At 38.8% G+C, this 19,263-nt stretch overlaps 1 protein-coding gene across 1 annotated transcript; it reads right to left on the reverse strand.

Annotated features, from left to right (window-relative positions):
* Positions 1-2,782: 2,782 nt before the first annotated feature.
* Positions 2,783-5,033, reverse strand: LOC112054388 (uncharacterized). The gene is made up of 2 exons (XM_024094158.2): positions 4,835-5,033; positions 2,783-3,169 (listed from the first exon to the last, which is right to left on the reverse strand). Exons 1-2 carry the CDS (start codon positions 5,027-5,029, stop codon positions 2,924-2,926), a joined length of 441 nt encoding a protein of 146 aa, XP_023949926.2. The 5' UTR covers positions 5,030-5,033; the 3' UTR covers positions 2,783-2,923.
* Positions 5,034-19,263: the final 14,230 nt, after the last annotated feature.

Here is a 19,263-nt window from a genome sequence, read left to right on the forward strand (position 1 = left end):
AAGGATCTGTACTAGTTGGTCAATAAATTACCTTATGGTAGGCAATAATTCGCATCCCTTAGACATAAAGTTAGTAGTAGTTAGTAGCGTTATCAGTGTCAAACTGTCAGGCGACATTTTATAAAGGATTTGACACATGTAGTCAAAATACGAAAAAATGTAATGTCCCTCCCGGGCTGTTGCGATACTTAAAAATGCAATACTTTCCGCAGAGGCACAAATAGCTCAAAAGGAGGAGGAGGTCAAGCGAAGTTACCGCCAGGAGTTTCTGATGGAGAAGGTCGGTTTGTCAGCCAATGCGAGCGAGGGGTTCCTCCGAAGGTTGCCGGTGGAAGACTTGTTGAATTTGGATAAATTAAACTGAAATAAATTAAATATTTACAAGTATTCTTAGCTTATCATCATTATCAACCCATATTCGGCTCACTGCTGAGCTGCACAGAATGAGAGGGGTTAGGCCAATAGTCCACCACGCTGACCCAATGCGGATTGGCAGACTTCACACCCGCAGAGAATTAAAAAAATTCTCTGGTATGCAGGTTTCCTCACGATGTTTTTCCTTCACCGTTTGAGACACGTGATATTTAATTTCTTAATATGCACACAACTGAAAAGTTGAAGGTGCATGCCCCGGACCGGATTCAAACCCACACCCTCCGGAATCGGAAAACAGAGGTCATATCCACTGGTCTATCACGGCTCAGTTTTTATATGTATACAGTCTGTTTCATAGAATTATAAGTACCTTGTACCGAATCGTAAATCTATGGTCTGGTTTTTGATTCGATAGAAATCTGACATTTCTATTTCCGGTTCCTTGTGTCAGTCACTTTTGAAATTTCAGTTGTCACAAACCTTTTTACTGCGTGTTCGTTTCATTAAACCAAACTAAAAATCATTCATAATATGAAAATTGATTTCACATATTAAATTAATAACGGACGCCCGCGTAAAATTTAGTTTTTCACAAATCCCTCGGGAACCATGGATTTTCCCGGGATGAAAGTAGCCTATGTGTTCAAATAAAAATCTTATTTTCAAACAGTCAAATTATTTTTTTCCTGGGGGGGGGGGTTAAAGAAAGAAAGAAATATCTTTATTTTTAGGTAGTGCCGAACATTACAATATTTAATTCTAAATATATAGCTTATAGCTAGAACAATAAAAGAAGAACGCCCTGCAATATGTGGCATAACCTAGAAAAATGCCCTAACTCAGCATTTTGCTACATACTTCCTATCCAAAAAAAGTATGCAGCACTGATTTTCAGTTAGGACCCAGTTCAGGTGCCGCCACGTACACAGTTCAACATCCTATGTAAACCAACGACCCTTTAATAATGTAAACTATTATTAATTAAGAACTGATTTTTACAAAAATACAGAAAAATAAAACATCGATGAAAATAATAATAATAATAATAATAATAATAACAATAAAATAGCAGTGCATTGCTCTACTGGGACCGAACGATTATCACTGACAGGTATATTGTAGCCAATAGACCTGATATAGTGCTAGTCGATCGGTCAGTGCGTCGTGCAATAATTGTTGATATTACTGTTCCACATGACGATAATCTGGTTAAAGCCGAAAAGGAAATAGTATCAAAATACTTGGACCTTGCTCACGAGATTACCGCCATGTGGAATGTTGAGTCAACTATTATTGTTCCGATAGTTGTTTCAGTCAATGGTCTTATTTATTTATTTATTTATTTTATTAGGATAACCAACAGCTATAACAATTTCACATGTTAATGATTTACATTGAAATAAATATATGAGTAGTTATTGCATAGCTAATTATACGTTAACACAGCGTACACAAATTAATATTATGTCAATACTACAGTTGTCAGAAATGAAATGAATGAATGTCAAATTACACAATACAAATTAATATGCAAAAAATGTCAGACTACAATAAACTAAAAGCAATAAAATTAAAAAACAAGTCACATAAAATTAAATATAAAAAACAAAAAAAAATGATATCTAAAAAATTACAAAAAAAAAAAACAATTACAAAAAAAAAACAAATTACATTTACACATTACACAAAAGATTTTACAATACAATTACAATTAAAATATTATGTTATTACTATTATTACATGTCATTATTATAAGTCAATTATAATATTATGTCAATACCAGTTGTCAGAAAGTCTTATAGCGAAAAGCTTCGACCAACACCTTAAGATGCTTTCGCTTAACTGTTGGATCAAGAGTCGGATACAGATAATCTGGTTAATTCTTGAGACGGCGCGTATTGTGAGGAGGTTCCTCACTCTGGAGCCCTGACCACCGGTTGCTTGGACACTCAAATGTCCCGTAGCGGGAGGGTGAATTTTTTTTTATAAATTTTTAATAATGTTTTGTATTTTATACTTATATTGTTAGAAATTAAAAAAAAAGAAGTAATAAATAAATGAGAGAGTAATAACAATAAAAAATCACCTGCAATATAGTTACGTAAGGTATACTTTTCTTTATTAAAAACTCTTTTTCCTAATGGAGATAACTAAATACTTGTTATTTAATATTAAAAACATTAATAGTTATTATAAAACAACATACGAATTTGTTATTGAAAATTAAATATAAAAATAACTAGCGGACCCGGTCAAGCTTCGCTTTGACTTTAGTGGACTTCTTCCATTCCCTACACCTAAGCTACCCCTACCCTACCCCTACAATAACCCTACCCCTGCCCTACCCCTGCCCTACCCCGGCCCTACCCCTGCCCTACCCCTACCCTATGTTGAAATTTTTCCTGAATCTTCTTTCCTAAAAACCTCACGGAGCCCGAGATCTTTCCAACGAATGCAAAACCATGGAAATCGGTTCGTTCGTTCTGGAGTTATAGCGTCAGGAAGGAAAACTCGACTTATTTTTATACAGTAGAAATAAACACAAATACTAATCGAACCATTTGTAATCTATCTCCCATCCATAGTCTATAGGCCACCATCGACTGCCCGTACCATTGCCACGGTATCTGTCCCGGGGAGTTCTCCGCGTCGTAGTGTGACCAGAGAAGTTAGCTGATGTACTAATTTTCCCCATAAGAGCATCCCGAATTTTCTGTGCTTCTCTGAGTTTCTCTATTTTCTCTAGATGTCTTATTTTGTTTATCTCGTCTATTCTTTTTATCATGTCGTCTGCCTGTAACGAAAATTAAACTAAGTTTTTAGTGCGGAATATTTGCTGTTAAGCATAGGTTAGCAGAAGCGTCGAAAGTGGATTAAAAATAAATGAGGAAGCCAATGTTTAACAAAAGGTTCACAATATTTCGTCAGGACAACTTAATTAACAAATCAAACTGTAACCAAAATAAGACCCTAGAATGGCAGAGAATGACCTTGAGTGGAGTCACGCACTTGTGAACGTTGTGTGTAGGGTTAAAGTTGCCTTTGATTGTTAACTAACACTCCCCTTTTCCACTGAAGTCACTCTCCCCGCTTATCCCAAGTAAACCAAAGAATTACACGACAAAAAATGTAGACGGCTCGAACGTCACGACCGTATAACGGACGCCTTATATCACAAGTCGTTCCCGCCAACCGATCGTTACCTCTCTCTAACTCCCTACTCTTTACGAAACATGTAGCGTCGACACGAGCCAACACGAGATCGAGAGACGTCATATCCGTCTCAGACTACTATTTCCTACAATACATCATCATCATCATCATCATCATCATCATCATCGTCACCGTCACCGCCACCGTCACCGTCACCGTCACCGCCACCGCCACCGCCACTGGAGGGTGTGGGTTCCAATCCGGTCCGGTTCATGCACCTCCAACTTTTCAGTTGTGTGCATGATAAGAAATTAAATATCACGTGTCTCAAACGGTGAAGGAAAACATCGTGACGAAACCTGCATACCTGAAAATTTTCCTAATTCTCTGCGTGTGTGAAGTCTGCCAATCCGCATTGGGCCAGCGTGGTGGTCTATTGGCCTCTCTCATTCTGAGAGGAGACTCGAGTAGCAGTGAGCCAAATATGGATTGATAATGAAGGCTATTAACCTCAGCGTACACTTCAGGTATGTAGTCGGGCCGATGTTCCTGTGGCCGGTAGCCATATTTGGTCTCTATCTCATGCATCATGTTGACGAGGTGGTGCTGCTCCAGGAAATGTTGCTAATCGCGTTCCATGTATTTCCTGCCACGCTATAGTTCGTCTCTAAGGCCACTACCCTCGACGAACACCTCGGGTATATAGTCGGGCCGGTAGCAGTACTTGGTCTCTATCTCATGCATCATTTTGACGAGGTGGTGCTGCTCCAGGAACTGTTGCTAATCGCGTTCCATGTATTTCCTGCCTTGCTATAGTTACGTCTCTAAGGCTACTAACCTCAGCATACACCTCGGGTATGTAGTCGGGCCGGTAGCAGTACTTGGTCTCTATCTCATGCATCATTTTGACGAGGTGGTGCTGCTCCAGGAACTGTTGCTAATCGCGTTCCATGTATTTCCTGCCACGCTATAGTTCGTCTCTAAGGCTACTAACCTCAGCATACACCTCGGGTATGTAGTCGGGCCGGTAGCAGTACTCGGTCTCTATCTCGTGCATCATGTTGACGAGGTGGTGCTGCTCCAGGAACGGCTGCTAATCGCGTTCCATGTATTTCCTGCCACGCTATAGTTCGTCTCTAAGGCTACTAACCTCAGCATACACCTCGGGTATGTAGTCGGGCCGGTAGCAGTACTTGGTCTCTATCTCATGCATCATGTTGACGAGGTGCTGCTGCTCCAGGAACTGCTTCTAATCGCGTTCCATGTATTTGCTGCCCTGCTATAGTTCGTCTCTAAGGCCACTAACCTCGGCGTACACCTCGGGTATGTAGTCGGGCCGGTGCTCCTGTGGCCGGTAGCCATATTTGGTCTCGATCTCGTGCATCATGTTGACGAGGTGGTGCAGCTCCTGGAACTGCTGCTGGACACGCTCCATGTATTTCATCACCTGCATCACGGCGTCCATCTTTGACTGAGTTGTTTTTTGCGCTATGCCCACCATTTTTCTGTAGCTGGAATGGATGATGACGAATGATGAATGATTAATTTATTCATGAAAAGCAAAGATTGTCTGGATATTTGCAAAATAAATAAGATTATAAAATTTATTAAAAATCTTTTATCGTAATTAGATGAAAATTGACACAGTTTTAGCTTCCTTACATTAAATGTGACATTTTTTATTACATGAACTATAAACATAAACGCACAAATAAAAAAGATATTATTCATCAACGATTATTATGACCTACGACGTCATTAATTCGAACCATTTTGTATGGAACGTTTCTCAGGGATCCGCGGCAGCGCCGCAAATATGACCCTATATATCCCTGTAGCTCCGAAAGTAATAGTCGCAGATCTCCTGTTACTTCTACAAAATTGCTTTACTATTAGCATACTCCTACTTTATAGATGCCTATGTATTTTAAAAAACTGTCATCATCCCTATTGTGGATGTCACGTTTTGTCAGTGCCGGATTAAGGTAACTTGATGCCCTAAGCAAATTTTCTCCCAGTGGTGGAAGCAGTGGCGTAGCTTGCCTTGTAGGGGTCCTATATAAAAACTAGTTGGGGGTTCAATATACGAACGGCAAATCCCTAATATATCTTTAGCAGATTTTTGCTCCGGGAAGCACTAGATTAAGTGAGGTTGTAGATTAAATTTTACTAATTTTTGCTTCGTTTTAAAAACTTAAGGGGCCCTTGTAGACCCCGTATCATTGATACGGCCGATATGGCGGTAGCTACGCCCCTGAGTGAAAGTAGGTCCTATCCTTAAGTAATTAGATGTGAGTATGTAAAGGGGTGTGTGTGTAAAGGGGTGTGGATTTTCATCCTTCTACTAACAAGTTAGCCCGCTTCCATCTTAGATTGCATCATCACTTACCATCAGGTGAGATTGTAGTCAAGGGCTAAGTAGAAATACCGACTATAATTATCACATGAAGCTCAAAACCTGCCTACGGCTCAGGTAATGGACACAAGGCGGTACTTCAAGGGATGTCGCGACTGCTTTGTAAAGTTTTATCTTAGAAGCAATGTTTCTACCTCAAGTGAAACACATAACTCTGGTGGGATAGTTACCGTCACGCTGCCAGGCGGCGAAAATAAACACAATTTTTTCTCAGATCGAACTCATATTTTAGAAAATCCTTTATCCTACTACCTTATCAGCCGATAGACGTCCACTGCTGGACATAGGCCTCTTGCATGGACCTCCAAGCACAACGATCTCGAGCCGCCAGCATCCAGCGGCTCCCTGCAACCCGCTTAATATCCTCGGTCCACCTAGTGGGGGGTCGCCCAACACTGCGCTTTCCGGTGCGGGGTCGCCATTCCAGCACCTTGGGGCCCCAACGTCCATCGGCTCTTCGAACTATGTGGCCCGCCCATTGCCACTTCAGCTTCGCGACTCGCTGAGCTATGTCAGTGACTTTGGTTCGTCTGCGGATCTCCTCATTCCTGATTCGATCACGCAGAGAAACTCCAAGCATAGCTCGCTCCATCGCCCGCTGAGTGACTTTGAGCCTTCTAATAAGGCCCATAGTCAGCGACCAAGTCTCGGATCCGTATGTCATCACTGGCAACACGCACTGATCGAAGACTTTCGTCTTCAAGCACTGAGGAATTTCGGACGAAAAGATGTCGCGGAGTTTCCCGAACGCTGCCCAGCCGAGCTGGATTCGGCGATTCACCTCTTTCTCAAAATTGGACCTACCTAACTGGACTGTGTGTCCTAGGTATATATATTCGTCTACAATTTCGAGCGCAGAGTCCTCAACAATAACTGGGTGGAGCGGTACATGAGTATTAGTCATGATCTTCGTCTTGCTCATGTTCATTTTTAGGCCCACACGTTGAGAAACCCTGCTGAGGTCGTTGAGCATGGTACTAAGGTCCTCCAGAGTCTCTGCCATAATGACTACATCATCGGCAAAACGTAGTTGAGTGATGTACTCACCATTGATGTTGATGCCAAATCCGTTCCAGTCCAGAAGCTTAAAGACATCTTCCAATGCAGCGGTAAATAGCTTTGGGGAGATCACATCTCCCTGCCGCACTCCTCGCTGCAGTTGGATTGGCCTCGTAGTCTGATCCTGTATACGGACTGACATGGTGGCGCTTTCATACAAACACTTCAACGCTTGAATGTACCTGTAGTCGATCCGGCATCTCTGCAAAGACCTCAGCACAGCCCAAGTTTCCACCGAATCGAAGGCTTTCTCATAGTCCACAAACGCTAAGCAAAGTGGCTGGTTATACTCTTCGGTATTCTGTATAACCTGCCGCAGCGTATGAATGTGGTCTATGGTACTAAAGCCTGCTCGGAAACCGGCTTGTTCGGGAGGCTGGAAGTCGTCAAACCTACGGGCGAGACGATTCGTGATGACTCTCGAGAACAACTTGTAGACATGACTCAACAACGAGATGGGTCTGTAATTCTTCAGTAAGGTATTGTCACCTTTTTTGAAGAACAGAACCACCACGCTCCTGTGCCACGCCTTAGGTGTTGTACCCTCGTGAATGACGGAATTGAACAACCGCTGAAGGACCTTAAGTATCGGTTTTCCACCCGCTTTCAGGAGTTCTGCTGTGATTCCGTCATCACCTGGTGCTTTGTTGTTCTTAAGTTGTCTGAGAGCCATACTAATCTCGTATAGGCTGACGTCCGGGATATCTTCGGTATAGTGTCGGGTCAATTTGGCTCTAGGATCTTTGGCCAAATTGTCAACAGGCTTTTGGGTAGAGGTGTATAACTGTCCGTAGAACTTCTCGACCTCACTCAAGATCTCAGGCTTAGAAGAAATGATATTGCCCTGATCGGTCTTCAAACGTGTCAACTGTCTTCGTCCAATAGACAGATCTCTCGCGAACACTTTCGAGCCTCGATTGTTCTCGATTGTATCTTTGATACGCTCGGTATTGAAGCGTCGCAAGTCGCATGTCTGCGATTTAGAGATCTGTCTATTAATCTGACGGTATTTTAACGCGTCTGTTGAAGACTGCAATCTCATTTCTTGTCTTTCCTCCATGAGCTTGAGTGTATGGTCCGAGAACTTGTTAGTTCTTTTTGTACGGTGGGTTTTGAAAAACTTAAACCCGACCGTATGGACAGTTTCTACAAGTCTGTTGTTTAGATCGTCCACATCAACGCAATCTGCTAGGCAATCGAACCGGTTCTGTAATTCCAGTTGAAAGCTCTCGGGGTTTTGGATTTGGGCAGGAGTAGGTCGGAGCGTAGATTTCACAAGTTTGTACCGTTCCAGCTGTAAGTTGATATTCAACGTGCCTCTTACCATTCGGTGATCACTACCGGTTTTGACCCTGTTGATCACAGAGACATCATTGAATATATGCCGTCTGGTAGACAAGATGAAATCTATCTCATTTTTCGTGGAACCATCGGGGCTCATCCAGGTCCATTTCCTGTGTGGCGGCTTCTTGAAAAAAGAGTTCATCATGAAGAGTCCCTCCTTTTCCATGAAGTCAGCCAACATTTGGCCCCTGTGGTTCCTTTGCCCATAACCAAATTGCCCCACTCTCAACTCTGAACCGCTTCTCATACCCAGCTTTGCATTGAAATCCCCCATCACAACATTGTAATAGGAGTTTGAGGCATGTATGGCTTTTGAGATATCCTCATACAATACCTCTACCTCCTCGTCGGAATGTGTCGAGGTCGGCGCGTAAACCTGTATGATTTTCAACGAATACCGTTTGGTGATTCGAAGAACGAGGAACGCTACCCTGCTCGACACACTCTCGACTCGTACAACATTGTTTACGAGGGACTTGTGGACGATAAACCCGACACCACCCTGGGACTGTTGGTCGCCCTCCCGGTAGTATAACAAGTTGCCGGATTCGAGGATTATCGAGTCCTCCCCCTCTCTTCGGACTTCAGATAACCCTATGATATCCCAGCGCAACTTGCTAACCACTTCTTCCAACTCGATCATCTTTTCGTCGGTCCGTAGAGTGCGTGCGTTAAATGTTGCCAGGTCCAGTCCAGTTATCCTACTATCCTCTTAATATTTGTAAAGTTTTATAAATTAAGAACTGATGTGTTTCTACTTATGGTGGACTAATTACCGTCACGCTGCCAGGCAGCAAATACAAGCACATTTTTTTTAGATCGTATCATATCTAAGAGGCAGATGAGACATGTTTTAGGCATAGACAGATGAGACATGTTTTAGAACACAGCAATACTTACTGTTCAATGATCTCCGACATGAGGTAACCTTTCTCGTACCAGTGCGATGGTTCATAGATCTCGCGTATGTGATTGATCTCTGCGACGTGCGCCTTACCGCGGTGCGCGTATTGGTTCATCAGCTCCGCCATTCGCACGAGGAAGCTGGCTGCGTTTTTGTAGAACAACATTTGTTCTGCGAGTACAGTGTGCGATAACCCTTGTATCAGAGATTGCTGTGTTATTTCAGGCGTCCACAGATCCGCACCGGACGCGTCGCATCAAACGGATTGTTAATTTTACGGTAGTTAAAATCCCATAGTTAGCAGGAATTTTAATGGGAGTGCTAACTAAGGGCCTTGAAAGCAGAGGCGTCTTTACCTATAGTGCAAGGGGAGCGTTGCGAGGCGCCGCGATCTCAGGAGTGCCCGAGCGCCATTAGCCGCGCGTGCTATATAGGGTGTTGCAGAGCATTTCCCATAACTTCAAGTCCATTTATACCTACTCGTAGGAGCCGAACTGCATAACTATGTTTCTCAACTAAAAAAAACTTTTTATGTTTTCATACAAAGTAATTCAAATAATTCCAACTATTCATGTAACACACGCCTTTATCTATCCTTGCATTTTAAAATACGTAATCGTAGTGGTAAGACTGTCGATATCCAAAAGATATTGGAACTGGCTCTCCGCACTTCTATAATGTATATTTATCAATGAATATATAAGGATGTGTTATAAAGGACACAATTTAAGATCTATTTACAAAAGAAATGTTTTTAGTCCGAATATATTCATTTTAGAACACGTGGGTACTCGTATGTTGCTTAGACATTTTTAATTAATTTTCCTTTAAGAATATAACCCTAGAGTTATGGGAAATGTACGAGCACCCTGTATTGTATAGGACTATAGGTACTAGAGGAAGGCGGGTGATGATTGCACACGGGCGCTGCGTGAGCTAGAGACGCCTCTGCTTAAAAGGCTCAAAGTCCCTCAGCGAGCGATGGAGCGAGATATGCTTGAAGTTTCTCTGCGTGATCGAATCAGAATTGAGGTGATCCGTAGACGAACCAAAGACACTGACATAGCTCAAGCCAGTCGCGAAGCTGAAGTGGCAATGGGCAGGCCACAGTTCGAAGAGCCGATGGACGTTGGGGTCCCAAGGCGCTTGAAATGGCGACCCCGCACCGGAATGCGCAGTGTTGGTCTGGGAGCGATACATGAGCATTACACATTATTTTCGTTTTGGCCATGTTCATTTTCAGGCCTCTGAAACTCTGCTTAGGTCATTGAGCATTGTTGGTACTAAGGTCATCCAGAGTATAGGTATTAAGATAGAATGGTATCGACCTTATCATCAGAAAACTTACCAAGAATGAAAAACAACTTTGTTAAAATCATGTTTCTTTTAAAATTATACTTTCTATGACAAATTTTCCAATTTTTGTAGTGGGAGTAATTTTGATTATTGCGGTCAGTATTGTTGTTTTAGATTGCAATATTTTATTTATTTCAAATCTGTCTCTTATTATGAAGAAAGTGAATTTAGTGTTTTTTTAAAGTATGTAACCTATGTAAAACTAAAATGTTTAATTAATTAGAAATTAACAAGAATTAAATTAAATTAACTAGAAAATTAACATTTTCCAATTAATAGTGATAAGAGAAATGTATAATAACCAAGTGTTGATTTGTCATGAAAGTTTATCACATACCTATGAATCGAAAGTTTACCCCGTGGTGTGGGGTGTCGTTATCGTTAATTTTGTACATTATGGTTTAAACTTAAAGTGCTTTAATCTACGGAACCCTACACTGCGTGTGGCCCGACACGCATTTGACCGGTTTTTTTTTAGCTTAACTTGAAAGGAAATAATCCATTTCAAGTCCACTCTTGTACCCCGCATCATTAAAATTTGAAAAATACCAGGATTTTATTACAATTTATTAAAGTGAATAAATCTCACTAAATAAAATTAAAACCCATGTTTTTGAGTTTCAACAAGATGGCGCCCATAAAGCAACTATGACATGACAATTGACGGCAAACGTCAAATCGACTACTGCATTGAAAACGTCATCTATCCGCCAATAATACCTATAATAGTATTACATTTCTTGGGAGATAATGAATATTATTTCGGAAGAATTAAAGTAAATTCGTAGATTTGTTTAACCAAAAATAGCTAAATAAAAATATTTTCATTTATTTCCGCCAGGGTACAATGACTGATCCTGGGCTCCATACAATTTTGGACCAAATCCTTTGATTTTTACAGCTTCAAGGGACTGTGGACCTATTATATGGTTTTCATTATAACTCGACCGATACGGATAGGACAGACAGATAGTCTAACAGATTGACTGATTGTTGACAACAGACAAAATCTACACTAATATATAAAGCTGAAGAGTTTGTTTGTTTGTTTGTTTGATTGAACGCGGTAATCTCAGGAACTACTGGTCCGATTTGAAAAATTCTTTCAGTTTAGATAGCCCATTTATCGAGGAAGGCTATAGGCTATATTATCCCCGTTTTCCTACGGAAACGGGAACCACGCGGGTAAAACCGCGCGGCGTCAGCTAGTTATCATATAAAGGTTCCTTTTTTTGAGGTGCAAGCTGCAGAACCCTAATTAAAAAATACAAGATATTCAGGTAACAAAATAAAACAACTAAACCATTCTCTGTAAGTACATATTTTATTTCGTCTATTAAATTATTCTGTTTTACTGAGAAATTCAATCGAACATTTCTAATCATTTAAGGCTACACATCGTTTTCTTTTATACAATAAGATACATAATAATAAATTGTTCTCTATAGAAGTAAAATTCGTCGGCATATCAATTTGATACACCGGATTAAGGCCTGATTGTATAGAAATTGCCAACTATATGTATAAGTATATATATTCACTTGACTCCTAAATGGACGACCGGTCGCCCACCGTATCCTTTACGTGACATGTAAAAAAATATAAAGTAAACTAAGGGCAATAGGCGAGCACAGTATCATGCTCCGCGCGATAGAGGAATATAAAGATTTTTTAAATGGCTCACAACGGTAGATTAAAACCGCATTCCCTGACTGTCAGCTTCTTCAAGGCAGACGGGCTTTTCGATAAAATACTCGCAGGCAGCGAATGAAAGGCAAACACCATAGAACAGTCCTTGCAAATATGCTCAGACGAATTATGTAGAGACTCGCCTCCTAGACGTTACCCCTGTCGTATGAGATCAACGATCTAACGCATTTATAAAAACTGTTTCTATAGAATCGATGTTTCATTGTTGTAATCGTTTTTGTCGTGTAACGAACTCCCTAAAAATGTGACATTTAAAACGGCCAACATTTAAGTATGACAAATTAAATTTGCAATAAAACCAATATTTAAAATCGATTCTTTAGCCGGATGAAAAAAAAATTAAGTTGTGGGGGTGAAAGTGGGGAAGAATAACCGAATGTCTGCAAATATACTCGAGTGGGGTCCCAAATGAAAGCGCACTGAAAGAGAATATTGATAACTTGATCGAGAGTGTAATTTCATGATAATCAGTGGTTTTCAAAATTTTTATATCTCTGAGAAATCGTTCCATAGTTGTCAATTAGTATAAAATCAGTATAATATTGTACATTATTGTAGTTACATAAATTTAATCATTACACCTGACATCTCCGCACAGTATAAAGCATAATTCTCGTACGTTGCACTCAAAATGACTGAAAACGACATCTTGTCTTCAGTCATAGACAAAACATAAGCCGTAGACAGATAAGGAAATAGACGACCGATTGGCATGATAAAAAAAATCGATTTGTACGTGTTTTTCACATCACTAAACCATTTTTTCCTCAACATATTTTAATTTAACTGGTTATTTAGATTTTTTTAATAAAAGCATAGAAAATAAAAATCTATCCTTGAATGACAATTGTTAAGCTTGTTTGACCTGTTCATGTTATGACATCGAATATTTAATCGCCTTGTCTAGTTTCTTTACAAAGTCCATGCATAACGGTTCTCTTATAGTGATGCTATCTATTCGTCTATTATTTTCTCTGTCTACGACATAAGCGCAACGTGTTAGTGTGTTGAGATGCCATGTACAAACAATACAGATATACATACATTGGTAGACAGTTTGACTCGTGAATGCACGCCGTTTTGTTCACATAAAAATTGGAAAATGCAATCTTTACGACGTTTCCAGACATCGTGCTGCGCAATACAAGATTTAAGGTATCACCCATTACCCGTTTCAACTATTTCATGACATCACATTAACAAATCCCTCACAAACGGAGCGTTTGACAAAAATATTAGATTCACGTTTAGTATATCAAGTAACACCGTGACGTCACAAAATAGACAAACAGCGTTTTTGACGTTTGGAAAATTTGAAAAATACATGATTTTTAAATCCTTAACTTCTATTAATCGATATATTTCTCTCTTAATTCCATTTATAATGCTAAATTAATATTGTATATATTAAATTACATATGAGTCAATCAGCATATTGCAGACACACACACATATGTATTTACCGCGTGCATACACGAGAGAACACCAAAATACAGACATCGTAATATGTGAACGCGCGCTTTTTGACATTGACCTAGCCGAAAATTTAAAAAAAAAGTCTGGTTCGGCCATGGCTAGTTACCCACCCTACCAATAAAAGATGTACCGCTAAGCGATTTACCGTTCCGGTACGCTGCCGAGTAAAAACCGTCAGGGATACGGGTAGAACAAACTTGTACCACTTCCAATTGAGCATATAGGTACACAGGTTTGTGTTGTTGAATGGTGTGAAAACAGTAAACAACTTTTAATTTACTAAAAGATAGAAATAGGGTTCATTTACACGAGCGGTAACTCGCAGCCAGCGATATCGTGGCAGGCAGGCGACGGCGTCGCCGATTTCAGTGAGCGATGCCGTCGCCTGCCGCAGAGACGTTGCCGACTGCAGTCGACTGCGATCGTCGGTAGCAGCTCCCGCTCGTGTAAATGGACACTTACAGTTCATTTGTAAGTATTTCTTACTTAATTATATCAAATTTGTAATTAAAAAAAAATACGTGAGACACTCGGGGATTGCCACGGTAAAGCTACTGCATAGCATTTTTTATCAACTTATGCAATTATAATTATTTATTTATGCAGTATTTTTTTTCTTTAGGAAATAAAAAAATAAAAATGTCTACGTTGAGCTGAAAAAGAACTCTGGTTTAATAAGTATTGACCTTTAGTTTCACACCACTTGTCCAGTTGAGTCGATATGATAACGTCGAAATGTGTTAATTTGATGCACGGCTTGGTTGTTAGGTTTATTTTCGTTACGGAATTTCTTGATTCGCTCGCCGCGCAAATATCTAAAAACAATCTATTCTTTAGCAGGCAACAGCAAAACATGGAAAGTAATCGAATACTCTATATAACAGACTAATGTATTTATTAAAGTTGTATTAGTGTGTGTAAAAATACATGCGTATATTGCGATTCAAATTTTTTTAATGTGTGTAGTGTAAAGACACGAAATACATTTATTGGTGTTAACTATCTATGATGTGTGAGTTTACCTCGTCTCGTTAAAAAATAACAGATATTTTTTTTGGTGAATTTTTGTCGCGGTACAACTCCATAGTTAATTACTCTATGAAAAACGCGCGTTCGTAAATTGCACACAAATACAATATAAAATTCAAAGCCGCTAAAAAAAAATAAAAAATGGCGACGACAATATTATCTCAATAGTAAATTCGCAGAAGCGTTTTAACATCGCGCAAACTGTTATTCTAAAAAAAAAATAACTATAGTTTTGCTAACCGTAGGTTTTCGCAGATAAAAATAACCTTAGGTTACAATCTACTCGTATTATTATGGGAAAATTCATACACTTAATCTTATACATTAAGCCGGCCGGGGAGTTGACGTTCAAAGCTAAATGTCCCAAAATAGGCCTTTATTATTTATATTTTATAAGCAGGTATAGATAAAATAAGGAATGAGTATATATAGAGGAAGTCTGAAGGTGGCGCCAGTGACAGAAAAATTGAGGAGTAGAAGGTTAGCTTGGTATGGACATGTAATGCGTAGAGAGGAAAGTCACATTACTAGAAAAATGTTGAATGTGCAAGTGGAAGGTCATAAGAGGAGAGGAAGGCCAAAGAAGAGATGGTTGGATTGTGTGAAAGAGGACATGTGTGTAAAAGGAGTGGATGATGAGTTGACGAGTAATAGAAACGAATGGAAAAGATTGACATATTTTTCCGACCCCACTTAAGTGGGATAAGGGTAAGGAGATGATGATGAAGCAGGTAGTATTTTTTACCATTAGAAGATAATAATTGTTGTTCAGAAAAATATTTTTTTTTATTATTTTTAATTTTCAGAATTTTTGGAACCCGCATTATTTAGATAAATATTTTTTTTGTTTCGCTCCCTTGTCTACAAATTGAACATAGACAATACAGTAAAAGTGTTCAAAATCAATAAAAACATCTGGAATTGAATTCATATCCGGTGTAAGCTGTCAATGTCATTGGAGTAGGAGTAGTATCCGAATCACCGCCTTGTATATTCTACGATTTAACTTAGTTTAGGAGATAAAATTAGATAAAATTCTCATTGTACTGAGCAATATTTTCGTTGGTTTTGTATATAATAATTAAGAACCATACTCAGGAGTACCACCCTCAAAATTACGATTTAACTTGGTATTTATCCTCTTCTGTTTGTTAATCTGTTTATTTATCCTCTTCTGTTTGTTAATAATGTTCTGTTTGTTCCTAAATATTGTATTATGCAATAATAACCAGTGCACAGTAAAACTAACTGTGGTTTGTGTTGCACTATGGTTAGGCTTAATTTCAATGTGTTGTTTTTTGAATAATAAATAAAATAAAAATAAAAACCAGGCATTGTGGAACTTGCTTAAAGGAGATGGTCCATTTCAGATTCTTCCTTGTACCCTGTATTATTAAAATTTAAAAAACACAAGGTTTTTATTAATAATTATTAAAGTGAATAAATCTAACTAAATAAAAAGAAATTAATAAAATTAAAACCTAAGTTTTAGAGTTATATCAAGATGGCGCCCATAAAGCAACATGACAATTGACAGCAAACGTCAAATCGACTATTGCATTGAAAACGTCATCAATCCGCCATTATTACCCATTATTAGTGTTGCATTTCTTGGGGAAGAATGAATATTATTTCGAAAGAATTAAAGTAAATTCGTAGATTTGTTTAATCAAAAATAGTTTAAAATGTTATTTTCTTTTATTTCCGCCAGGGTACAATGCCTGATCCTGGGCTCCATAAAATTTTGGACCATCTCCTTTAATAGCAAAGTCAAAATTACGGTCCTAACTCGACATATGCGCAGGTCCTTCTAAACTAAGCAAGGTTCGTAGAATATACAAGGGGTTGGTTCGGATACTCTTCGTTACAAGGCATCCAAATTTTAGCTTTGAACGTCAACTCCCCGAAAAAAAATCTCCCTGTATTTACTATAAATGGTCAATTTCCGAAAATTTATAAATTTTACAATCATTCAACTCTTTAAAAATATATGCTATTGAATAGTTGGAACAGATTTCATTTATTTTTATACATTTTTTGTACACCACAGTAAAAATTTAAATATGGCCCTATTTATAAACATGGATTAATATTTAAAATACATTTTTCTTCAAAGTAAAGTGGACCTAAACTCTACTATTTAAAGTTGACTTTACTTTGAAGAAAATTGAGGTTTAAATTTTATTCCATGTTTATAAATATGGGGGAATGGGTCTATCGCTTAGCAAAGACTTGCAACACAAGCAAGGCACCTTATTTATTTAATAAGTTGAATTGGTCTAGTGACAATGAAAGGGGTCTACGAACTTGTCGTAATGTGCTTCGAGTCCCTTTTCATCGTACTGCAGCTTTTAGGGGCTCATTCACGTACTCCGCCACTAAATGCTGGAATAATATCCCTCCGCCTATAAAGAACCTTAAGAGTAAGTTTACATTTAAGAAGAAATTAAAAAGATATTTGCTTAGCAAACAGGAGGAATTACAGGATTATGTGGCGGAGTTTTCACTTCTTTAGTGAATGAAATTTCCTAGTAATCTTCATAGATTTCGTTATTTAGGTACATACTACAGTAGTTTTGTAAACTAGTTAATGCAAAAAAATATTTTCTTTTTTCTTTTTGTTTTTATTTTTATTTTATTTCCTCATTTCATGTTTCAATTATTATACTCGTAGATTGTTAGATATAAGGCTTATCATTATTGTGTATGTGTGTGTGTGTTTTATTTATACCTTTTAATTTTATATTGTTGCTTAATTTGTTGAAACACTTTTATTTGTTTAGCGTAGTCCTATTATTTAGCATATTAATTCAAGGTTGTTTGTTTTTAATTTAAAGGTAATATAGCATATTGTCACTGTGGCTATGTATATCCGTGGTGTCACCTGGATCGAGGTAGCAGCTGAAAATCAGCGCCGCTTGGCCAAGTACTTTGCTTGGTTTATGCGGCACAATGCTGAGCTGTTACCTTTTTTCAAGGTTGTGCCAAACATAACGAAGTGGTTTTTGATGCTTCAACTACTTTAGTTTTGATTTTCAATTGATCAGGTGGTTGAAGCATCAGACACAACAATAGTGCTTAATTAGGCATTGTGGTGTATGGCACAATTTTTTAAATAAATGTTTTTTCTTTCTTCTTTCTTTCTTTCTTTCAACAGTTACTGGAAATATATTTACAAAGGAAAAACCCAGTATCCATACAAACTTGGGCCCAAAAAATTCAAACGATACAATGTTGAAAATTGGCCATAAATTAGAATATTTATAAAAATATCGTAAGACCAATTTTCAGAAAAATCTACGTTGGCTAAATCAAGTAAATTACTGCTTATTGTTCTGGCTTGATAAAGGTGCATTTGCGCAGCTTGATCAGATCCATTTGCCATGAAATACATTTCATTATCTGTGTCTAACTGACAGTTTCTCTAGAGATTTGACATTAACTGCTGCAACTGTCAGTTTGACAAATATAATAGAATATAATAGACTTCGAGCCACGAAAGAAGTCCCGCTGCAAAATTTTAAACTAAAATTGTCAGCTTATATTCCTTGTTGGCCAATGTTATTTAGTCCATGATTCAAATGGAGTAATCTAGTAAAAAACACAAGATTTTTAGTACATTTTTCATTTCTGTATCTTTCTGAAGAGTGGGCCCAATTTTGGAATTCTCCCTTTGTTCAGCCAGAGAGGCTGCGATAGCTGGACATGCCTTACTTAAGTTACAGTTCTTTTCATGAAACAAGTCCCCCCAGACGCAGCTAATGTCTTATTAACGCTCTTTGTCACTTGGTAATGGCAGTCTTATAGTCATTTGTGTGACGCTGTCAATTTTAGTTCAGGTTTTAGCTGCGGGACTTTTGTCATGAAAAGGACTCTAAGTAGCTTTGGAAGGTGTAGTTGGGTGCAATCTATGTGACGTCTCCGACAAGGTGCGGTTGACCGTAGGACATAGGAGTTGGACTACGCGGTGGATTTACAAAACGGAGGTCCTGAGTTCGATCCCCGGCTGAGCCGATTGAGATTTTCTTAATTGGTCCAGGTCTGGTATTAATATTACTTCATTTACCTTAATGTCTCATAAAAATCAATATATTGAAACCTTGTCATCATATCTGTCTTTGACTACAATCTCACCTGATGGTAAGTGATGATGCAATCTAAGATGGAATCTCCTAAATTGTTAGGATGAAAATCCACACTCCTTTCGGTTTCTACACGACATCGTACCGGAACGCTAAATCGATTGGCGGTACATTTTCACCGGTAAGGTGGTAAGCCACGGCAGAAGCCTCCCACCAGCCAGATTTGGACCAATTAAAAGACCTCAATCAGTACAACCGGGGATCGAACTTGGACCTTGTAAACTACGCTACAATACTACTGTTTACCAACAAACAAATTCGCCTCATTGCACAAAAATCACTCGTGCTACATGGCAGTG

This window comes from Bicyclus anynana, chromosome 27, assembly GCF_947172395.1.
Source record: "Bicyclus anynana chromosome 27, ilBicAnyn1.1, whole genome shotgun sequence".
In the NCBI taxonomy this organism is placed as follows: domain Eukaryota; kingdom Metazoa; phylum Arthropoda; class Insecta; order Lepidoptera; family Nymphalidae; genus Bicyclus; species Bicyclus anynana.